This window comes from Rhamphochromis longiceps, linkage group LG1, assembly GCF_057381845.1.
Source record: "Rhamphochromis longiceps isolate RC_006_pf linkage group LG1, R_longiceps_female_GT1.1, whole genome shotgun sequence".
NCBI classification, from domain to species: domain Eukaryota; kingdom Metazoa; phylum Chordata; class Actinopteri; order Cichliformes; family Cichlidae; genus Rhamphochromis; species Rhamphochromis longiceps.
In genome coordinates, this window is record NC_140557.1 from 31,344,144 (window position 1) to 31,359,655 (window position 15,512).

Genomic DNA, 15,512 nt, shown 5'->3' on the forward strand with positions numbered 1-15,512 from the left:
TAACAATTTCCAACACAATGCCGGGGCCAAATACAGTAGGTCCAAAGAAAAACCTTCCACTCCTTCTCAGTATCTATGCACAGGGTGAGATTGAACCTTTCTGTGGACTGGATCCTGCACACAGGCTGCAGGCTTTGACACCCCTGGTATAATGCAATTAGTAATATTGTTGCAACTTTAAAGAAGTGCAAGATGGTGTCCTCCTGAAGTGTAGCTATCACTCAGTCACTAGAATTACCAGATTATTTCTGCACATTAAGCTCGACCATTTTGAACCTGGCACTGCTGATATTTTGATTCTTATTACTTTTGCTCAAAGCAACCAGATGCAGCCAAAAAGGTAAAGTTTGTTCATAAACTGTGTCTGGGTTTGATTGGTCAATGCATGTGTGAGTCAAGAGCTGCCAGCTCAAAGAGCTGTAATGTATATAACAGCGTTTACATTTTATGATAACCAACATTTTAAAAAATTAAAAGTCCACTCTTGATTTGCTCCTCAGGGAAAAGGTCGCTCCCAGCGACCAAGCTACCACATACCTTCACCTCCTGTTAGTCCGCGGCTGCAGCCTATGGCTGACGCTGCCATAGAAGAGAGCGGCGGTGAAGAGGGAGCGGAGTCGTTACCTGACATCCCGGAGCATCAGCAGGCAGCCATGCAGCAGGAAGAGAGGGTGCTAACAGAGGAAATTGAAAGCCTTCAGAAAGAGAAGTAAACATTCTCACTGTGCTTTAAATGTTGAATTATCTGGCTTGTGTGTTGCATTGATGCCAGCTGTGTGTCATCACTTGTGCGCAGCTCATTTGTTTTTCTGGATGATGCTTGTCTCTACAGGGAGGAGTTGACCTTTGAGATGCTGTCTCTGGAGCCACGAGCATCAGATGATGAGACCCTGGAGTCTGAGGCCTCCATCGGTACAGCTGACAGCTCTGAAAACCTTAATGTGGACTCTGAAGAGACCATTTCTGACTTCTCTGGTATGCCATACTGATCATTCTAAACTGCCTTATCATTCACATTTCTTCGTGTGCATATAAAAAATATTGACCTCTTTGCATTTTTTGGGTGGGGGTTTCTCCAGAGAGAGGTCCTTTGTTGACATTGCCCTGGACTCTGAAATCTGACGGGAAGAGCCCCCGACGCAGAGTTCTCCGCCGCCAACCTGCGTCTCTGGATTCTGTAGACTCGTGTTTCACCGGGTCCTCGTACTCCTCCTCATCACATTTCCATCCTTCATCGTCTTCTTCTTCCACCCGGCGCTTTCGTTTCCAGTCCAAGTCTTCTGGTGTCAGCTCGGGTCCATCACAGGCCGAGAGTCTGACTCCACCCATAGCCTCCCCATCCTACAGCTTAGACAACAGCTCTACCGGAGATCAGGAAGTGATTTATGATGAAAGGCCCCAGTTTACCAGCCGAGGCACTTACAATCCAGATAAGGGTAAGCAGAAACTTAAGGGAGCCAAACATACTGCCCCAACGCCCTCCAGAGAAGGTGGTGGTCATGGCAGGGACCCTTCAGACATGCCACAGCCTGTGGTAGTATATGGAAGTAATGAATTCATGGTATGAAGGACAATGAGACACCAAAGCGATCCCTATCCAACTTCCTGCCAGGCATACATGTTCCCAATGGGAGGTGACAAACTGGCAACTGATCTCCACTCCTCAAACCACTCTTGCTTAGCCTTTCATTCTTAAAATCTGCAAAGAAATTTCCCCAAGTGCTGTGTACAGTGTTTCCCCCTCCTGAGGCGGGGAGGAGAATTGTCTGGAAGAGAAACAAGAATCAGTAGATGGGCTCTTCTGTGGATGAAACTGCCAATCGTGCTCTCACAGTGTCTTGGCAACTCTTTACTCGGCGCCAAGAGGAGACAAACTGAGCAGGAGGACAGAGAAAAGGGAATGTTGGAATATGCAGAAGAAAACACGGCATCAGGGAATATTACAGAGCTGGAAAGCTGAAGCAGTGTACTACAGAAATTGAGAAGAAAAACAAATCGGGCACCATCAGGCGTCGCAGATGTTACAGTGAACTTAAAGCTCACGACTATAGGCTGCTTTATGAGTTTACAATAAATGTAAGCAGCGGATGCTTTGTTATTACAAAATAATTTTTCCCTTATTTAAAATTTTTAATGTCACAGAAATTCTTTATAGCATATAATATACAGGTATAAATACTGTACAAAGCCGGAACACCAGCCTCTGCTGGGTAGTTGAAGTCAAATATTTATCTTGTTTTTTTTTTTTTTTTTGGTTTTTTAAAATTGAGATTCTTGAACAGAGATGTTTGGGTTTGGGCAGTGGATCCCACACTTCTGTTGTGTACATGTGCCGAGAGCTCATGCGTGACTGTAGGTTTGTGTGAGACAGAAAAGAAAAAAACCCACTTAATGTGTTTTAAGTTTGTGCTGCTTTTTTTTTTTTTTTTTTTTTTCCCCCTTACAAGGGAAATACAGCCATCAAAGGGACCAAGTCAGCTGGTGTGTATTCCAGCCAAGGGGATCCCAGCTCTTTAGGAATGTTGGAATCTGTGATAAAATTCCTGCATTCACCGCTTAACAGCCATACAACTGTTATGTACAGTACAGGTCATATGTACAGTATAGAGAACAAATGCCATTCTATTCTTGAAATCCATTATTACCCACTCCCAAAGCCATTCTCTTCTGTCTCTTAAGCATTTGCTCAATAGCAACCATGCAAGAACATAAAATCATTGTGTCTTGTCATTATTAATGTGTGTATGTTTTAGTTGAAAATGTCCAACTGCATAAGTGCAATTCTTTTCTTTAGGCCTGTGTTTAAAATAGGGAATTACTCATTTTAATAACAATAATGCTAACAGGGGCACCTTTAGAGTCCCACTGCTAATTATTCATGATAGTGAGTCAGCCACGCGCTATATAATGACCCTGAAACTGAAGGAGCTCATGCTATCCAGCCATCTATAATTTTATTCTGCTTTTTCCCTCAGTGTGGCATGTCAAACTGTGTTCTATGAAAATGACAAAGAAATTCCAAGTTGTGCATGAGCCAGTAGGGGAATTTGACATTAGGTAGTTAGGGGTAGTTAGATTGGATTAACTGTGCAAAAACAATGTGATCCAAACCAGAACAATTAGCAGGTTTAGACTAACAAACAATATAAAATCCTTGAATGCACACAGTATTTGGCTGTTGTAATCCATAATGTCTGCAATATTACTATTCTGTTACAAAATGCTAATTGGACTGGTTCATATATAGCGCTTTTCTACTTAAGCACACAAAAGGCTTAATACAGGTCTTATTCACTCAAACACTAATATAAGCACTAGCACTATCTACCGTAACATTCACTGTCTGGTGACTAGATTAGAAGCAACTTGGAGATTCAACGTCTGGCCCGAGGACACTTTGGCATATAGACTGGAGCAGCCAGGGATCGAAGCACCAACCTTCTAATTATTAGTTGACCTTCTCTACCACCTCCACCACTAATATTACTAATTTATTATCATATTTCTGATTCTCTTCTGCTTGTATTGTTGCACAGCATTTTACCATTTCTTGATGCACTTGCACAAAAGTGAGCCACTCATATATTACTCCCGCTCGGCCATGGAAACCCATGCCACGAAGCTACCAGCCCAAAGTTTCTGTGCTGATGTTAATGCCAGAAGGTCTGGAGCTCCTGAGTCAGCAAAGCGTTGGCGAATTTACACACCATGCACTTCAGCATTCAGTGATCAAGCTGTGATTTTTACCTGGTCTGCACTTCATTAATGAGTTGGTGTGACTCCTAAACACTTCCACTTTGTAAAGACATCACTTACAGAAGATCATGGGATAGTCAATTCAGTTGTATTTATAAAGCACCAAATCACAACAGTTGCCTCAAAATTCTTTATACTGTAAAGACCTTGCCTCTCTAAGCAGGCATTAAACAAACATGTTAGAATCCTATTACAGCTCAACACTCACATTCAGCGAGCTCTTTAGAACAACAAGTTTGTAAAGACAGGCTGCATGGCTAGGTGCTGGGTTTTATACACCTGTGCCAATGGGACAGAAAGCTTGATTTCAAAGATTAAGGGGTATGATTCTGTCTGTTTATTGTACTTGCCATTTGTCACTGCAAGCAAAAGGCAAAAATGGCTTCTTTTTTTTTTTTTTTTTTTTACAGGCTTTTTTTGTGATAGTTGGGTGACACATTTCAGAGCTGTATAAATGAGTGGAAAGTACCGATACTTCCACACAGGAACGCTGTATGGTCTAATTAACAGCCAGTCTGCTCTGTGGAATTAAAAACAAATTCTATCAAGAAGAAAGAATGGAGAGCCTTTGAAAGAAGGCAGATTGAGTTAAATATAAACTGGCTGTTTGTGAAGGATGCAATGACTAAAGTGTCATCTACAATAAATCTGTGGGAAAGAGATAAGTAAATAGGATGGAAGACTGAGATGATCAACAGGGAACATCTGGTGACCATGATGTTCACACAAGTATGACACAAACAGGGGGACTGTCACCATTAAACTGTAAATGAGGAAATATCTGTCAGAAAAATGGTGCTCCATCCCTGCAGGGGCCTTCCAGAGATTCAGCACCAAGTTGTATCTGTACTTTCTGTAAATGACCGACGACAAGTGGCACCATTTTTTCTTTATACTCATCCTTGTATCGATCTGATGATTTGTTCAGTGTATTCTGTAACAAGCATTTATCCAGAGAGACTGTTTCATGTTACAGGTCTTATCAGTTTGTAGTTTTGCAGTCTGTCCTCACCTGGAAAGTGAAATAAGACCCCATTCAAGTGTCTTCCTCTTGAAGTAGGACAGGTACTACATACTTTGTTTCCTGCATTCTTTCATTCTTTATTAGCTGATTTTGGTAATGGTAATATGGTTTATGGATGTATTCTTATCAAACCAATCCAGATGTATGGCTGGGGGCCCATTTCTTTTTAGTAAGGTTGGTAATTCAGTAATACAACCTGAGAGACACATCTGGCCCTTTAATTGAAAACGGCTACAACAGTGTCTACAGCGATCTGTACAATAAGATGGAGGCTGGTGCTGGAGATCTTGTCAAAATCCAACAGTACAGAAAAGTACTGCTGTATTTTGCAAAAGCATCTGACTAGTGACGCTTCATTCTTCAGCATTACGGTCACCCCCAAACACCCTGAAAATTTATTTTTTTAAAAAGGGACAACACATATTAATGAACATATCAATGTGAATATGCCAGATGTATCCAGAAGACTACTTTTTATTTGCAACGGTCCTACAAAAACAATGAGTAACACCTCGTCAATGTACAACAATACAGTTTAGACAAAAAAAATGCATAAAATTACAACATGAAAATCCACACTGCAAAAAGCATTCCTGGATAGAAAACCATTTAAACAGTGTGGGGTCATCTTGACAGAGAACAGAACAAAAGCTTTGAATGGCCCTCAAGAAGCCTGGAGAACTATTCCTGAAGATTATTTTAAGAAATGAAAGCTTTTCAGGCTGTGCTGGAGAATAAAAGGTGATTATATAAAACGCTGACTATCAAGCTTGTTAGTACTGGACTGTAGGTACTGTTTTTAAACTGGAGCCACAATGTTCAGCAAACAATTTTAAAAATCTGTCTTTCAGTAGCAGATCAGGTAATTCTTATTTTCCCGGTGAACTCGTGATTTTGCTCAGTCGTTTAAATAAGCTATTATTTCCACAGCACCTAAAGGCAACTTCAAACCCTCGAGGACATTGAGGAAAGTTTTAAAAAGGAGCTCACTTTGTGCGTTTACCTCCGCAGACTGGCTCTCATTTCGACACACACATAATCGGCGTGGACAGACTGTCACGAGAACCGCTCATTTGAAACCAATTCACATTACTGCTAAAAATAAAGGAGGGCTAATTGACTCCGGCCAACCTTCGGTGACGCGGCCCACACAAGCGACGCATGCGCAGTGCCGCCGGCGTCGCACAGCACCATCAGTAGGAGCAGGACCAGCGAGAGCCGCCGGGGAGAAGGGTGCCGTCGTTGTTTATTTTACGCAATATAAACTTTTCTCGCAATGTCGGGTTTCGACAGTAACCCTTTCGCTGACCCAATGGACGTAAATCCCTTCCAGGTGAGTGTTGGTTGGTTTCTGTCCGCGAATCGAGTTTCAGAAGCTTTTCGTTTTCTGGTGTAAAGTGAATACAAAGATATGCTCTAACAAAAACCTGTTTGGTTGGTTGCTGGGTTTGGCCTCAGCATTTCCTGGCTAAGAATCGCCACTGTTAAGTGTGGCACGTTTCAATGCGCTTATAAACATTTTTACGTTAAAACTGTGAATATTCGCTGGAAGTGTGCTCTGAGCTCACCTGCGCAGGTGAGCAGACCCGAGAACAGGTGCCTGCCATTAACCGGGAGTTCTCTTTTACAAGCTATTCATAGATGACACCATTAACTAGAAACCCCAGTAGCAAGCCAGTGACGCTGCTTTTAACTTTATAGATAGTTTTGTTTCTTTGTATATTTTTTTGTTGTTGTTTGTTTATGTTTTACAGACCAGTGTTTTTTTTTTCTTTGTTTGTTTTTTTTAGGTCTTATAGACCTAGGAAGTAATGCTTATGAATCCACACGTCTTTGACATTTTAACTTAAGAAATGGATGCTTAATCTTTATTCACACACACACACAAACTGTAATTTAACTGAAACAAATGTGGTCCAGGGCAAAGAGTGTTATTAACAGATAATCTGGTGAGAGAAAATTCAGTGTTCAGGTGCTGCTCCTCCACTGGATGGGACACTCCTATAATTCCACAGTTGGCACCACATAAACGCTGAACAGTCATGGATTCTCAGTGTCACACCTTACAGTGTGTTTGATCTTTTTTTTTTCTCTTCTTCCCAGGATGCTTCAGTCACACAAGCCACCAGCAGAGTCAATGACAACGTCGGGGATTACAACCCATTCTCTTCACCGGAAATGGTCAGCCTTTGTGTCTTTAATGGAACTGCTCATATCATAGTGTGATATGATATTCAGCAGGAACCAAATCCTTTGGTTTTATGAAAATATATTTGAAAAGAGATATTGCTTCAACCTTTTTTACAGGGACAGCACTCTGGGACGACAATCCCTATCTCTGCTGCACCCTCTCAACCAGCTGTACTACAGACATCTGTGGAGCAGAACCCAAAAGTGAGTGAGACGAATGCATTTCAGCGTGTTTAAATAATGAGATCAGACAACATTAACTGATTTAAGTTACGTTTTCAAGAAATCAGAATCAGAATCAGAATACTTTATTGATCCCTGGGGGAAATTATTTTTTGTTACAGTGCTCCATTTTAAACCAACATTAAGACAAGACAGACAATACGCTAACTAAGAATAGTACAATATATACATATACATACATACATACATACATAAGTCACTTATAAATAAATATGCAAGTCAGGACACTACCATGCAAAGAAGAATGAGTTTTGTTTTTTTTTTCTTTACTTGGTCGATTGTAGCTTGAGTGGTAGAGTGGGTCGCCTGCTAATCGGAAGGTCAATGGGCCAATCCCTGACTCCACATTTGCATTCCTGTGAAAAGATACTGATCCTTGAGTGCCCCCCGATGCATCCACTGGATCGTGTGTGTGTGTGTGTGTGTGTGTGTGTGTGTAAGCACTTAATCATGAATAATGTATAAATGTGTGTGACTGGATGAATGAGAGGTATAGTAGAAAGAACTTTGAGTGGTCAAATGAGTAGAAAGTCTGTATCCAAGTCCTGGTCCAGTTCATACATAAACAATGCTAAGAAATGCTTCTCTACAACCCACACACTTGCACTCTGATTGGTGCATCACAGGTAATTCATTTAAGGTTCAATGTCTTGCTCAAGGACACTTTGGCACACAGATTTGATTGGTGGAGGATCTAGCCAACGACCTGCTGGTAGACAACCTGGTGCACATCCTGAGCCGCCCCAAAAGTCATCACATTTTACTGCAGGGACCATCTAGCTTATCACTGCAAGAAAGCAGCACTTTGTATGGTTATTTTAGTGCAGTACATGTATGAGGAAATTGTGTTCAACAATGCTGAAGACAGTATTAAGATGCAGGTCTGCTATCACGCATCAGGCTAAAGCAGCTGCTGCCCAGGCTAACCTGATCAAACAGCAGGAGGAGCTGGAGAGGAAAGCAGCAGAGCTGGAGCGGAAGGAACAGGAGCTAGAGAACAGGAGGCAGGCAGGCAGCGCATCGAACCCCGGAGGTAAGTGGCTGCAGGTATTTGATGTAGTTGTGTTGAGTATGTGTTAAGTCTTAAATGATAATAAGGTTTTTAAATCTTTTCCTGTCAGCTAAAGAGAACAACTGGCCACCTCTTCCAAGGTTCTTCCCTATAAAGCCCTGCTTTTATCAGAATTTTGAGGAGGAAATCCCCGAGGACTACCGCAGGATGTGCAAGAGAATGTACTACCTCTGGATGTGTATGTACCCCTGATTGTAGCATTTTATATGCCAATCACTGACCTAAAAGGATGGTATAGTACATCAGATCTCAGCTTTTAATATGCTAAATTTAAATATGTATCAAGACTTTCCACTCATACTTTTGCTGAAGTTCTTACTTTTTTCTTTACAAATGAATCATGATGAATCAACTTGATCCATTACAAGATACTAGATTGTTTAAAGTCACAATTGCTGCACTAAAACGTCGAGAAATAATTTATTTACCTCACATTTGGGAAATTAATTTGTTACGAAGGAGATGATAATAACAATAATAAAGACACCATTCATGCCTATTAGTTTAAAAGTGCACAGAGTTTGGTTCACCGGCGCTTTTTATAAGCAGTGTTGTATTATAAGTGTATGTCTGCGTCACTGGTTTTCTTTTGCACCTCTCCAGTCCACAGTGCCACTCTCTTCCTCAACGTGCTGGCCTGCCTGGCTTGCTTCACCATTGACAGTAACTATGGCGTTGACTTTGGTCTGGCTATTCTTTGGTTCATTCTGTTCACCCCTGTGGCCTTCGTCTGTTGGTACAGGCCGGTCTACAAGGCCTTTAGGTATGCTGTGTCACTGGTATTGTTTACACTTATGAACTTTAATACAAGTCTTCAAACTGTAAATGACCTCCAGACTCATTTTTATGACTTCATGCGATTGTGAAACTTATTATCTCTATTGTGCAATATGTCAGCAAACCAGTGAGCACCTTCGCATTAATAATGTGTCCCCTTTTTTCCCCTCCATAGGTCTGACAGCTCTTTCAGCTTCTTTTTCTTCTTTTTCGTCTTCTTCTTCCAAGTGGCAGTTTACATTATCCAAACTGTGGGGATTCCCCATTGGGGCAACAGGTCAGTGCGATTTATTTTCTTTTTCTTTTTTCCTACACTACCTGAACGTGTGGTGGAAGTGCACCAAGATTCTGTTTTTCATTGTATGAATGTGCATGCTGCTTTGGGATACATTCAGTGTGCATGGACCACCACATTTCTTCATTCACACGTGTTTGTGTGTGAATTCTTCTCCTGTCTCTCCTCTATTGCATTTCTTTGACAGATTCCTGCTGCCCTAATAAATCTGGGTTGCTGCTTTGTAAGTGTGTGTAACTTTTATTTTAGGAGTTCTTTTCTATCATGTATAAAGCTCCTCAGGTTTCCATGTGTCATTTTTACAAACTTCATGCTTTACATTTGGTATCTGGTTGTTTGTGTATTTCTCTTTAATCCACAAAAAAAGAATTTCAGTGTACTATAATAATTACAGAGAAAATGTGAAATTACACCTTTTTTCCTCTTGCATGTTTCTGGTTTTGACAGTGGATGGATAACATCAATCACCATCATCAAGACGAACCTGGCTGTGGCTGTGGTTATGATGGTAGTGGCTGGATTTTTCACTGTAAACTCTGTGCTGGCTGTCATCCTGCTGAAAATGGTACGCAAAAGTAAAACTTCTGTTTACATATCGTATTTTTATAGGTAATCTGATTACTATTTTATTATGAACCTGTCAGATTCAATATAATGTATCTTGATGAACTGAATAACCCTAAGCCAAGTATTTTAAACATGTTTTAAAATGGTAAATGGCCTGTATTTATATAGCGCGTTACTAGTCCCTAAGGACCCCAAAGCGCTTTACATATCCAGCTTTACATACCCATTCACACACACATTCACACACTGGTGATGGCAAGCCTACATTGTAGCCACAGCCACCCTGGGGCGCACTGACAGTTGTCGATGACTTATACTGCGTACATATATAAATGTTATTTTTTCTCATTTATATCTGGAAGCTACATCAAAGACAAACTAAACATCAGGTGGTGACAAAAACTTTGAACAGCTTCAGAGGAAATTTTCAAACCAAGTGTGTGTGCTGAATGCACTTACTGTACAGACTTACCTCCATGTAGAAATTCCAGGAGTGTCTTTTGGTTTTTAAAGACAATAATTAATTAGAAAGTGGACACAATATTTCATCTTAATGCAAAAAGGGGGGGGGGAACAAAAACAACCGTTAAAAAAAAGTCTGTTCCTAGTCTCCACTAGATATCTATTGTATTTTCAGATATCCTCCTCACTAACAGATCAACAGAGGTGTGGACTCGAGTCACATGACTTGGACTCGAGTCAGACTCGAGTCATTAATTTTATGACTTTAGACTTGACTTGAAAAAATGTTCTAAGACTTGTGACTTGACTTGGACTTTTACACCAATGACTTGGGACTTGAATTGGACTTGAACCGGTTTACTTGAAAAGACTTGATATTTTACCCCAAATATAAAATTTAACATGCATATTATATAGAGATTGAAAATGTGACGTCATTCACGGGTAGAACCGCAAAGGATTCTGGGAACTCGTGGCAAGAGGTACTAGCGCACGCAGGCTTTCAATTGAAATCAGTTATACAGCAATAAAAAGAAACACAAAAATGTCAAGAAGCTGTTGTATTATTAACTGCAATAGCCGGTCGCATGACAGCCACGGGAAGCCGACGGGTAAAGAAATCGGTTGTTATCGGATTACGACGTTTAAGAGAAATTGTTCGAGCCATGTTTCCGAAGTAACAAACAGGCGACGGATGGCCTGGATTGCAGCCATTCAAAGATCAAATATAACGTCCCAGAACACTCCAGCTCACAGGTTAGTCTGCTCCAAGCATTTACACGAAGGTCAGTCTGCTGTTGTAGTTAATGCGTCATTTTTCTTAACATAATTGGTGATATAGGTTACAAGCAAGTCTGGCGCTGAACAGAAATTGTCGCGCTATGCTCCTTTATTTATTGTGCATAAATAGTGAATTGTCCTGACACAATATTGCGTTTCGCTTCTGTTATTATGGTACATTGACAAAAACATATACCGTAAATGTCGGGCTATAAGCCGCTACTTTTTGCACAAGCTTTGAACCCTGCGGCTTTTAGTCAGGTGCGGCTTTTCTATGGATTGTCCATGATTTTTGTCATATCGTAAGACGATTTGTTTTGTGTGTTCCGCTGTTGTACGGCACTACGTTGCCTGGCGGAAGGATCGGGGTTCAAGAGTGGTATGTTAGTCACATGTCCGTCCGCCAGGCAACGTAGTGCCGTACGAAGTAGCGCGAAAAACAAACTTCAAAGTAGCGCTACGCGTTCAGCGGGAGGCGTGGATGATGAGCGGCGATAAACTTGCGAAAAGCAAGTTATGCTCAACTCCACCGGTGGATTCTGACAGCGTGGAAAAGTGTGAAAGCATCCACGATCACCAATGGATTTTGAAGGGCTGGACTGCTGCATGATGGAGAGGAGGACACCGCCACGGCCCTTCAGAGGGTGTTCGACTCTGACACTGACAACGAGGATTTCTTTGGTTTTGAAAGTGACAACGAAGGAAAGGAGCTAAGAGTGGATGACGAAGCCATCCTGAGCCTATTTGTATCCGACACTGGAGAAGAGGACTTTGGTGGTTTTAGTGCGCAGGAAGAAGAGAAAGATGGTGAATGACTGACTTTTCTTCTTGTTAAAGCCGTGTCACTGCACCTGAGCCTAAAAGGTAGTCCGAATCTATTTTTCTGGTGTGCTGTAGGCTACTGTTATGTACTACATGTGCAAATATGTACCCATAACTTGTTTTTCAAAATATTAATAAAAGTGATGTCTCCAAACAGCCATCTCTTTCCTGACAATTCCCTTTGTGCATATTCTCTTACATATGATAAGTCAACATTGAAACACCTGCGGCTTTTAGTCAGGTGCGGCTAATGTATGTACAAAACAGGATTTTCCCCTGATTTTAGCTTGTGCGGCTAATATTCAGGTGCGCTTTGTAGTCCGGGAAATACGGTACTTTTATTCACAGGATAAAACAGGTTTTTTGTATCACTAATTGTCCAGTACGATTACAGCATACAATATTATTGTCACTGCTACATTTCTGTAACGCGTACCAGAAATTATTTCTACTACTAATTAATTACCGTTGAGCTCAAAGGTCCTATTAATAAACGGTTAACGAATGTGTATTTATGAAGACTATTTGTGAGACTGGTAAACTTATGATACGTACGATGGTCTTTCGTTCTACACGGTGCATTTCAAGGTCCTGCACCCATCCGGCGGTAAACTGTACCTGGGCTTGTTGCAGTGACCTGAAGTTACTAAACTTCATGAGTGTATGCACTCACTCCAAGAACCGTATGCTTATAAATATGCATATAAATATGCTACGATGAGATAGCTGACTTCATCTAACTAGCAAATGTTGTCCAGGCTACGTTGGTGATGCAGGTTTTTTTTTTAATGTGTATGATATTTTTGTCATGCGATTTTAAAGCCGGTCCTACAACCGCATCCAAGAATAACATGCAGCTTATCTCAGAACTGTCGGTGAAAGTTATTTTTGGAGCTAGGTTTAATTGAGCTGCATTCTAAAGAGGTGCAATTTCACAATTTGTGTATATTTTCTAAGTTCACTATTTTGTCATGTGTTGAGAAAAACACAGATTTAAAAATTACATGGTCTAATATTTACATTTAGCATAACTGCAACATGCTTTTTTTCGGTTTTTTTAATGACTCGAAAGGACTTGAAATTCAAAATTTCAGACTTGTGACTTGACTCGGACTTTTACACCAGTGACTTGAGACTCGACTCTGACTTGCCTGACATTACTTGAGACTTGACTTGAGACTTGAGGATAAAGACTTGAGACTTACTTGAGACTTGCAAAACAATGACTTGGTCCCACCTCTGCAGATCAATGAAACTGAACTCATGAGCTCCTTTGTAGACATAAGAACCATGGACCGAACCTTACAGGAACCAGCAGGTTAAACACTGTTTCATCATTTGATCTCCTGTCATTGTTTAAAATATTCTGTCTTTTCCTATCATCCTAGGTCCACTCTAAATACAGAAACACAGGTGCCAGCTTCACCAAGGCCCAGCAGGAGTTTTCACAAGGTGTCCTGAGCAACCGAACTGTCCAAAATGCTGCTACCTCCGCTGCTACCTCCGCTGCCCAGGGAGCCTTTGGCAGGAGCCAAAATTAGTGTGATTTCTACAAGTTTTGTGTCTCTGGCTATTCTCTTTTCTGACCAGCATACCGGGCTACCCACGTCCCAACATTATGCAGTTGGTGTAAAGGAATTTTTAGGGAAAAGGGCAAAAAGCAAGTAACTTATGAGTAATATACCAAGTGGGGTGTCTCCATTCTCCATGTCCACTAAAAAACTAAATAATAATAAAGATTGTGTAATTTAGGAAGATGTGTAGCTAAAGACATAGTCATCTTCCAAGAATAGGAACCTACCCTCAGTTAAACTTTATTTGTATAGCACCTTTGATGAAGGACAGTGCAATTCAAAGAGCTTCATAGATGATTGACGAACTAATAATGAGATGGTACATTAATTTAAAAAAAAAAAAAAGGTAAAAAGATTATAAAATGCAAAAATAAAATGGATGGAACTTGTAAAGACCTGCACAGATCTCATCAGCATATGTCATATTCATTTATGCTTTAGAGAAATGTCCAGTAGGAAATCTGAAGCTGGGGTTTAGATAGAGAGCAAGGTGAGGCCGCCACACAAATAAAATTGTAACATTTCATCACTGCATCGCTATTGAAAGCATTTAACAGAGTAGACTAAAGAGATACATGTGAGATAATCTGCAATACAAGAAACACTGATTTAAATCCAGTATTTCTTAAAGATCCTGGTAAAAAGTATCAGGATTTTTTCCTGCTAATGTAGGAATGACATACTGAGGCTTGAAATATAAACTCTTTGTCCAAGGTTGGATTCTCACTTGACACGAGAATGTTGTTTTTTTTGTTTTGTTTTTTTCCCCCCATCTGTGAACAATGGATCTACAAAATGTTTTTCACATTACAGCAGCATACAGAACCTTGCAGGATAACTGTCCTGACTATAAGTGCATTAATACCGATAATACACTTTATGCACAGTGTCCTGTAAAAGTATAAGTGATAATAAATGCATACTGTTACATTACTGTGCAGTTTGAACGTTGATCTCCAAATTTGATGTTTTGATGTGTATATGACAATAGGATGAGCTGCTGATTAATGAAGGTGATGGGATAAAGAGGTCATTTGTACTGTTTTATCTGCTTACTGATATTTCTTTTTAATGAAGTGAGGCTTAAAGCTGTTCTTGAAGCAAATGAAGATGTTACCTTTTAATTCATGTTAAGAAAACTTGGCATAATACAGAGACTTGCTGTGATTAAAATGAAAGGGGGGGGGGGGGGGTACTGGTTTATTAATGTAAAGTTACTGGAAGTATAGAATTTGAATGTATTTACATGAAAAGTGCATTAATGAGTAGAAAGAACAATATTTTTGACTTTGTGCCCATGGTAGTTTTACTGTTTTTCCTGTCTGCACCTTGTAATTAGGTTTGAGTGTTTCCTCTCTCTCTCTCTCTGTGTGTGTGTGTGTGTGTGTGTGTGTGTGTGTGTGTGTGTGTGTGTGTGTGTGTGTGTGTGTGTGTGTGTGTGTAAAAAGTATATAAACACTGTATACTCCCAATCTGATGTTTGTACCTCAGTGCCTTTAAACAGAAGTAACATACAAATCTTTGTGTGACCATTCACGTTCAAGACTTTTAATGCCCTGTTTTATCTGTAGCCTGTGGAACAACTGGTGAAGTTTTCTTGTGATCAAAATGTGTTAAGATTATGTAAATATTGGTGACTTATTTAAACATATTTACTGCTGGGGTATGCATTGGAAATTGATTCTCAATCTTAACATTCAATAAACTGTACTGTCTATAAAATTCTGAATTGAAGTCTTGGAAGTGGTCTTCTTAGAAGTGTATTATTATCTATCAAAAGTGGTCCAAGGATGGAACAGGGGTGAACCAGCGACAGGGTTATGGGCTGTGCTGTGTGGTCCGATCCAACAGGCGAGCTACTATAGCTCAAATTGCCTAAATATTTAAACGTGGTTCTGATAGAAAGGTGTGAGAACATGTGTATAGTCAGTGTACACGCTGACCCCTTTC

At 40.4% G+C, this 15,512-nt stretch overlaps 2 protein-coding genes across 8 annotated transcripts in view; both read left to right on the top strand.

Annotated features, from left to right (window-relative positions):
- The window catches only part of myo9aa (myosin IXAa), a 96,841-nt gene extending 94,404 nt beyond the window's left edge, over window positions 1–2,437 (top strand). For all 7 annotated transcript variants that reach the window (XM_085406065.1, XM_085406082.1, XM_085406115.1 and 4 more), the window contains 3 exons: window positions 501–709; window positions 833–975; window positions 1,080–2,437. In XM_085406065.1, the coding sequence (XP_085262191.1) occupies window positions 501–709; window positions 833–975; window positions 1,080–1,567 (840 nt within the window). In that variant the 3' untranslated portion in view covers window positions 1,568–2,437. The remainder of the gene's footprint in view (window positions 1–500; window positions 710–832; window positions 976–1,079) is intronic.
- A 3,520-nt stretch (window positions 2,438–5,957) lies between these two features.
- scamp2l (secretory carrier membrane protein 2, like) lies at window positions 5,958–15,000 on the top strand. The gene is made up of 9 exons (XM_085406148.1): window positions 5,958–6,113; window positions 6,884–6,961; window positions 7,088–7,174; window positions 8,114–8,246; window positions 8,335–8,463; window positions 8,889–9,048; window positions 9,238–9,339; window positions 9,805–9,922; window positions 13,377–15,000. Exons 1-9 carry the CDS (start codon window positions 6,057–6,059, stop codon window positions 13,527–13,529), a joined length of 1,017 nt encoding a protein of 338 aa, XP_085262274.1. The 5' UTR covers window positions 5,958–6,056; the 3' UTR covers window positions 13,530–15,000.
- The last annotated feature ends 512 nt before the right edge of the window (window positions 15,001–15,512 follow it).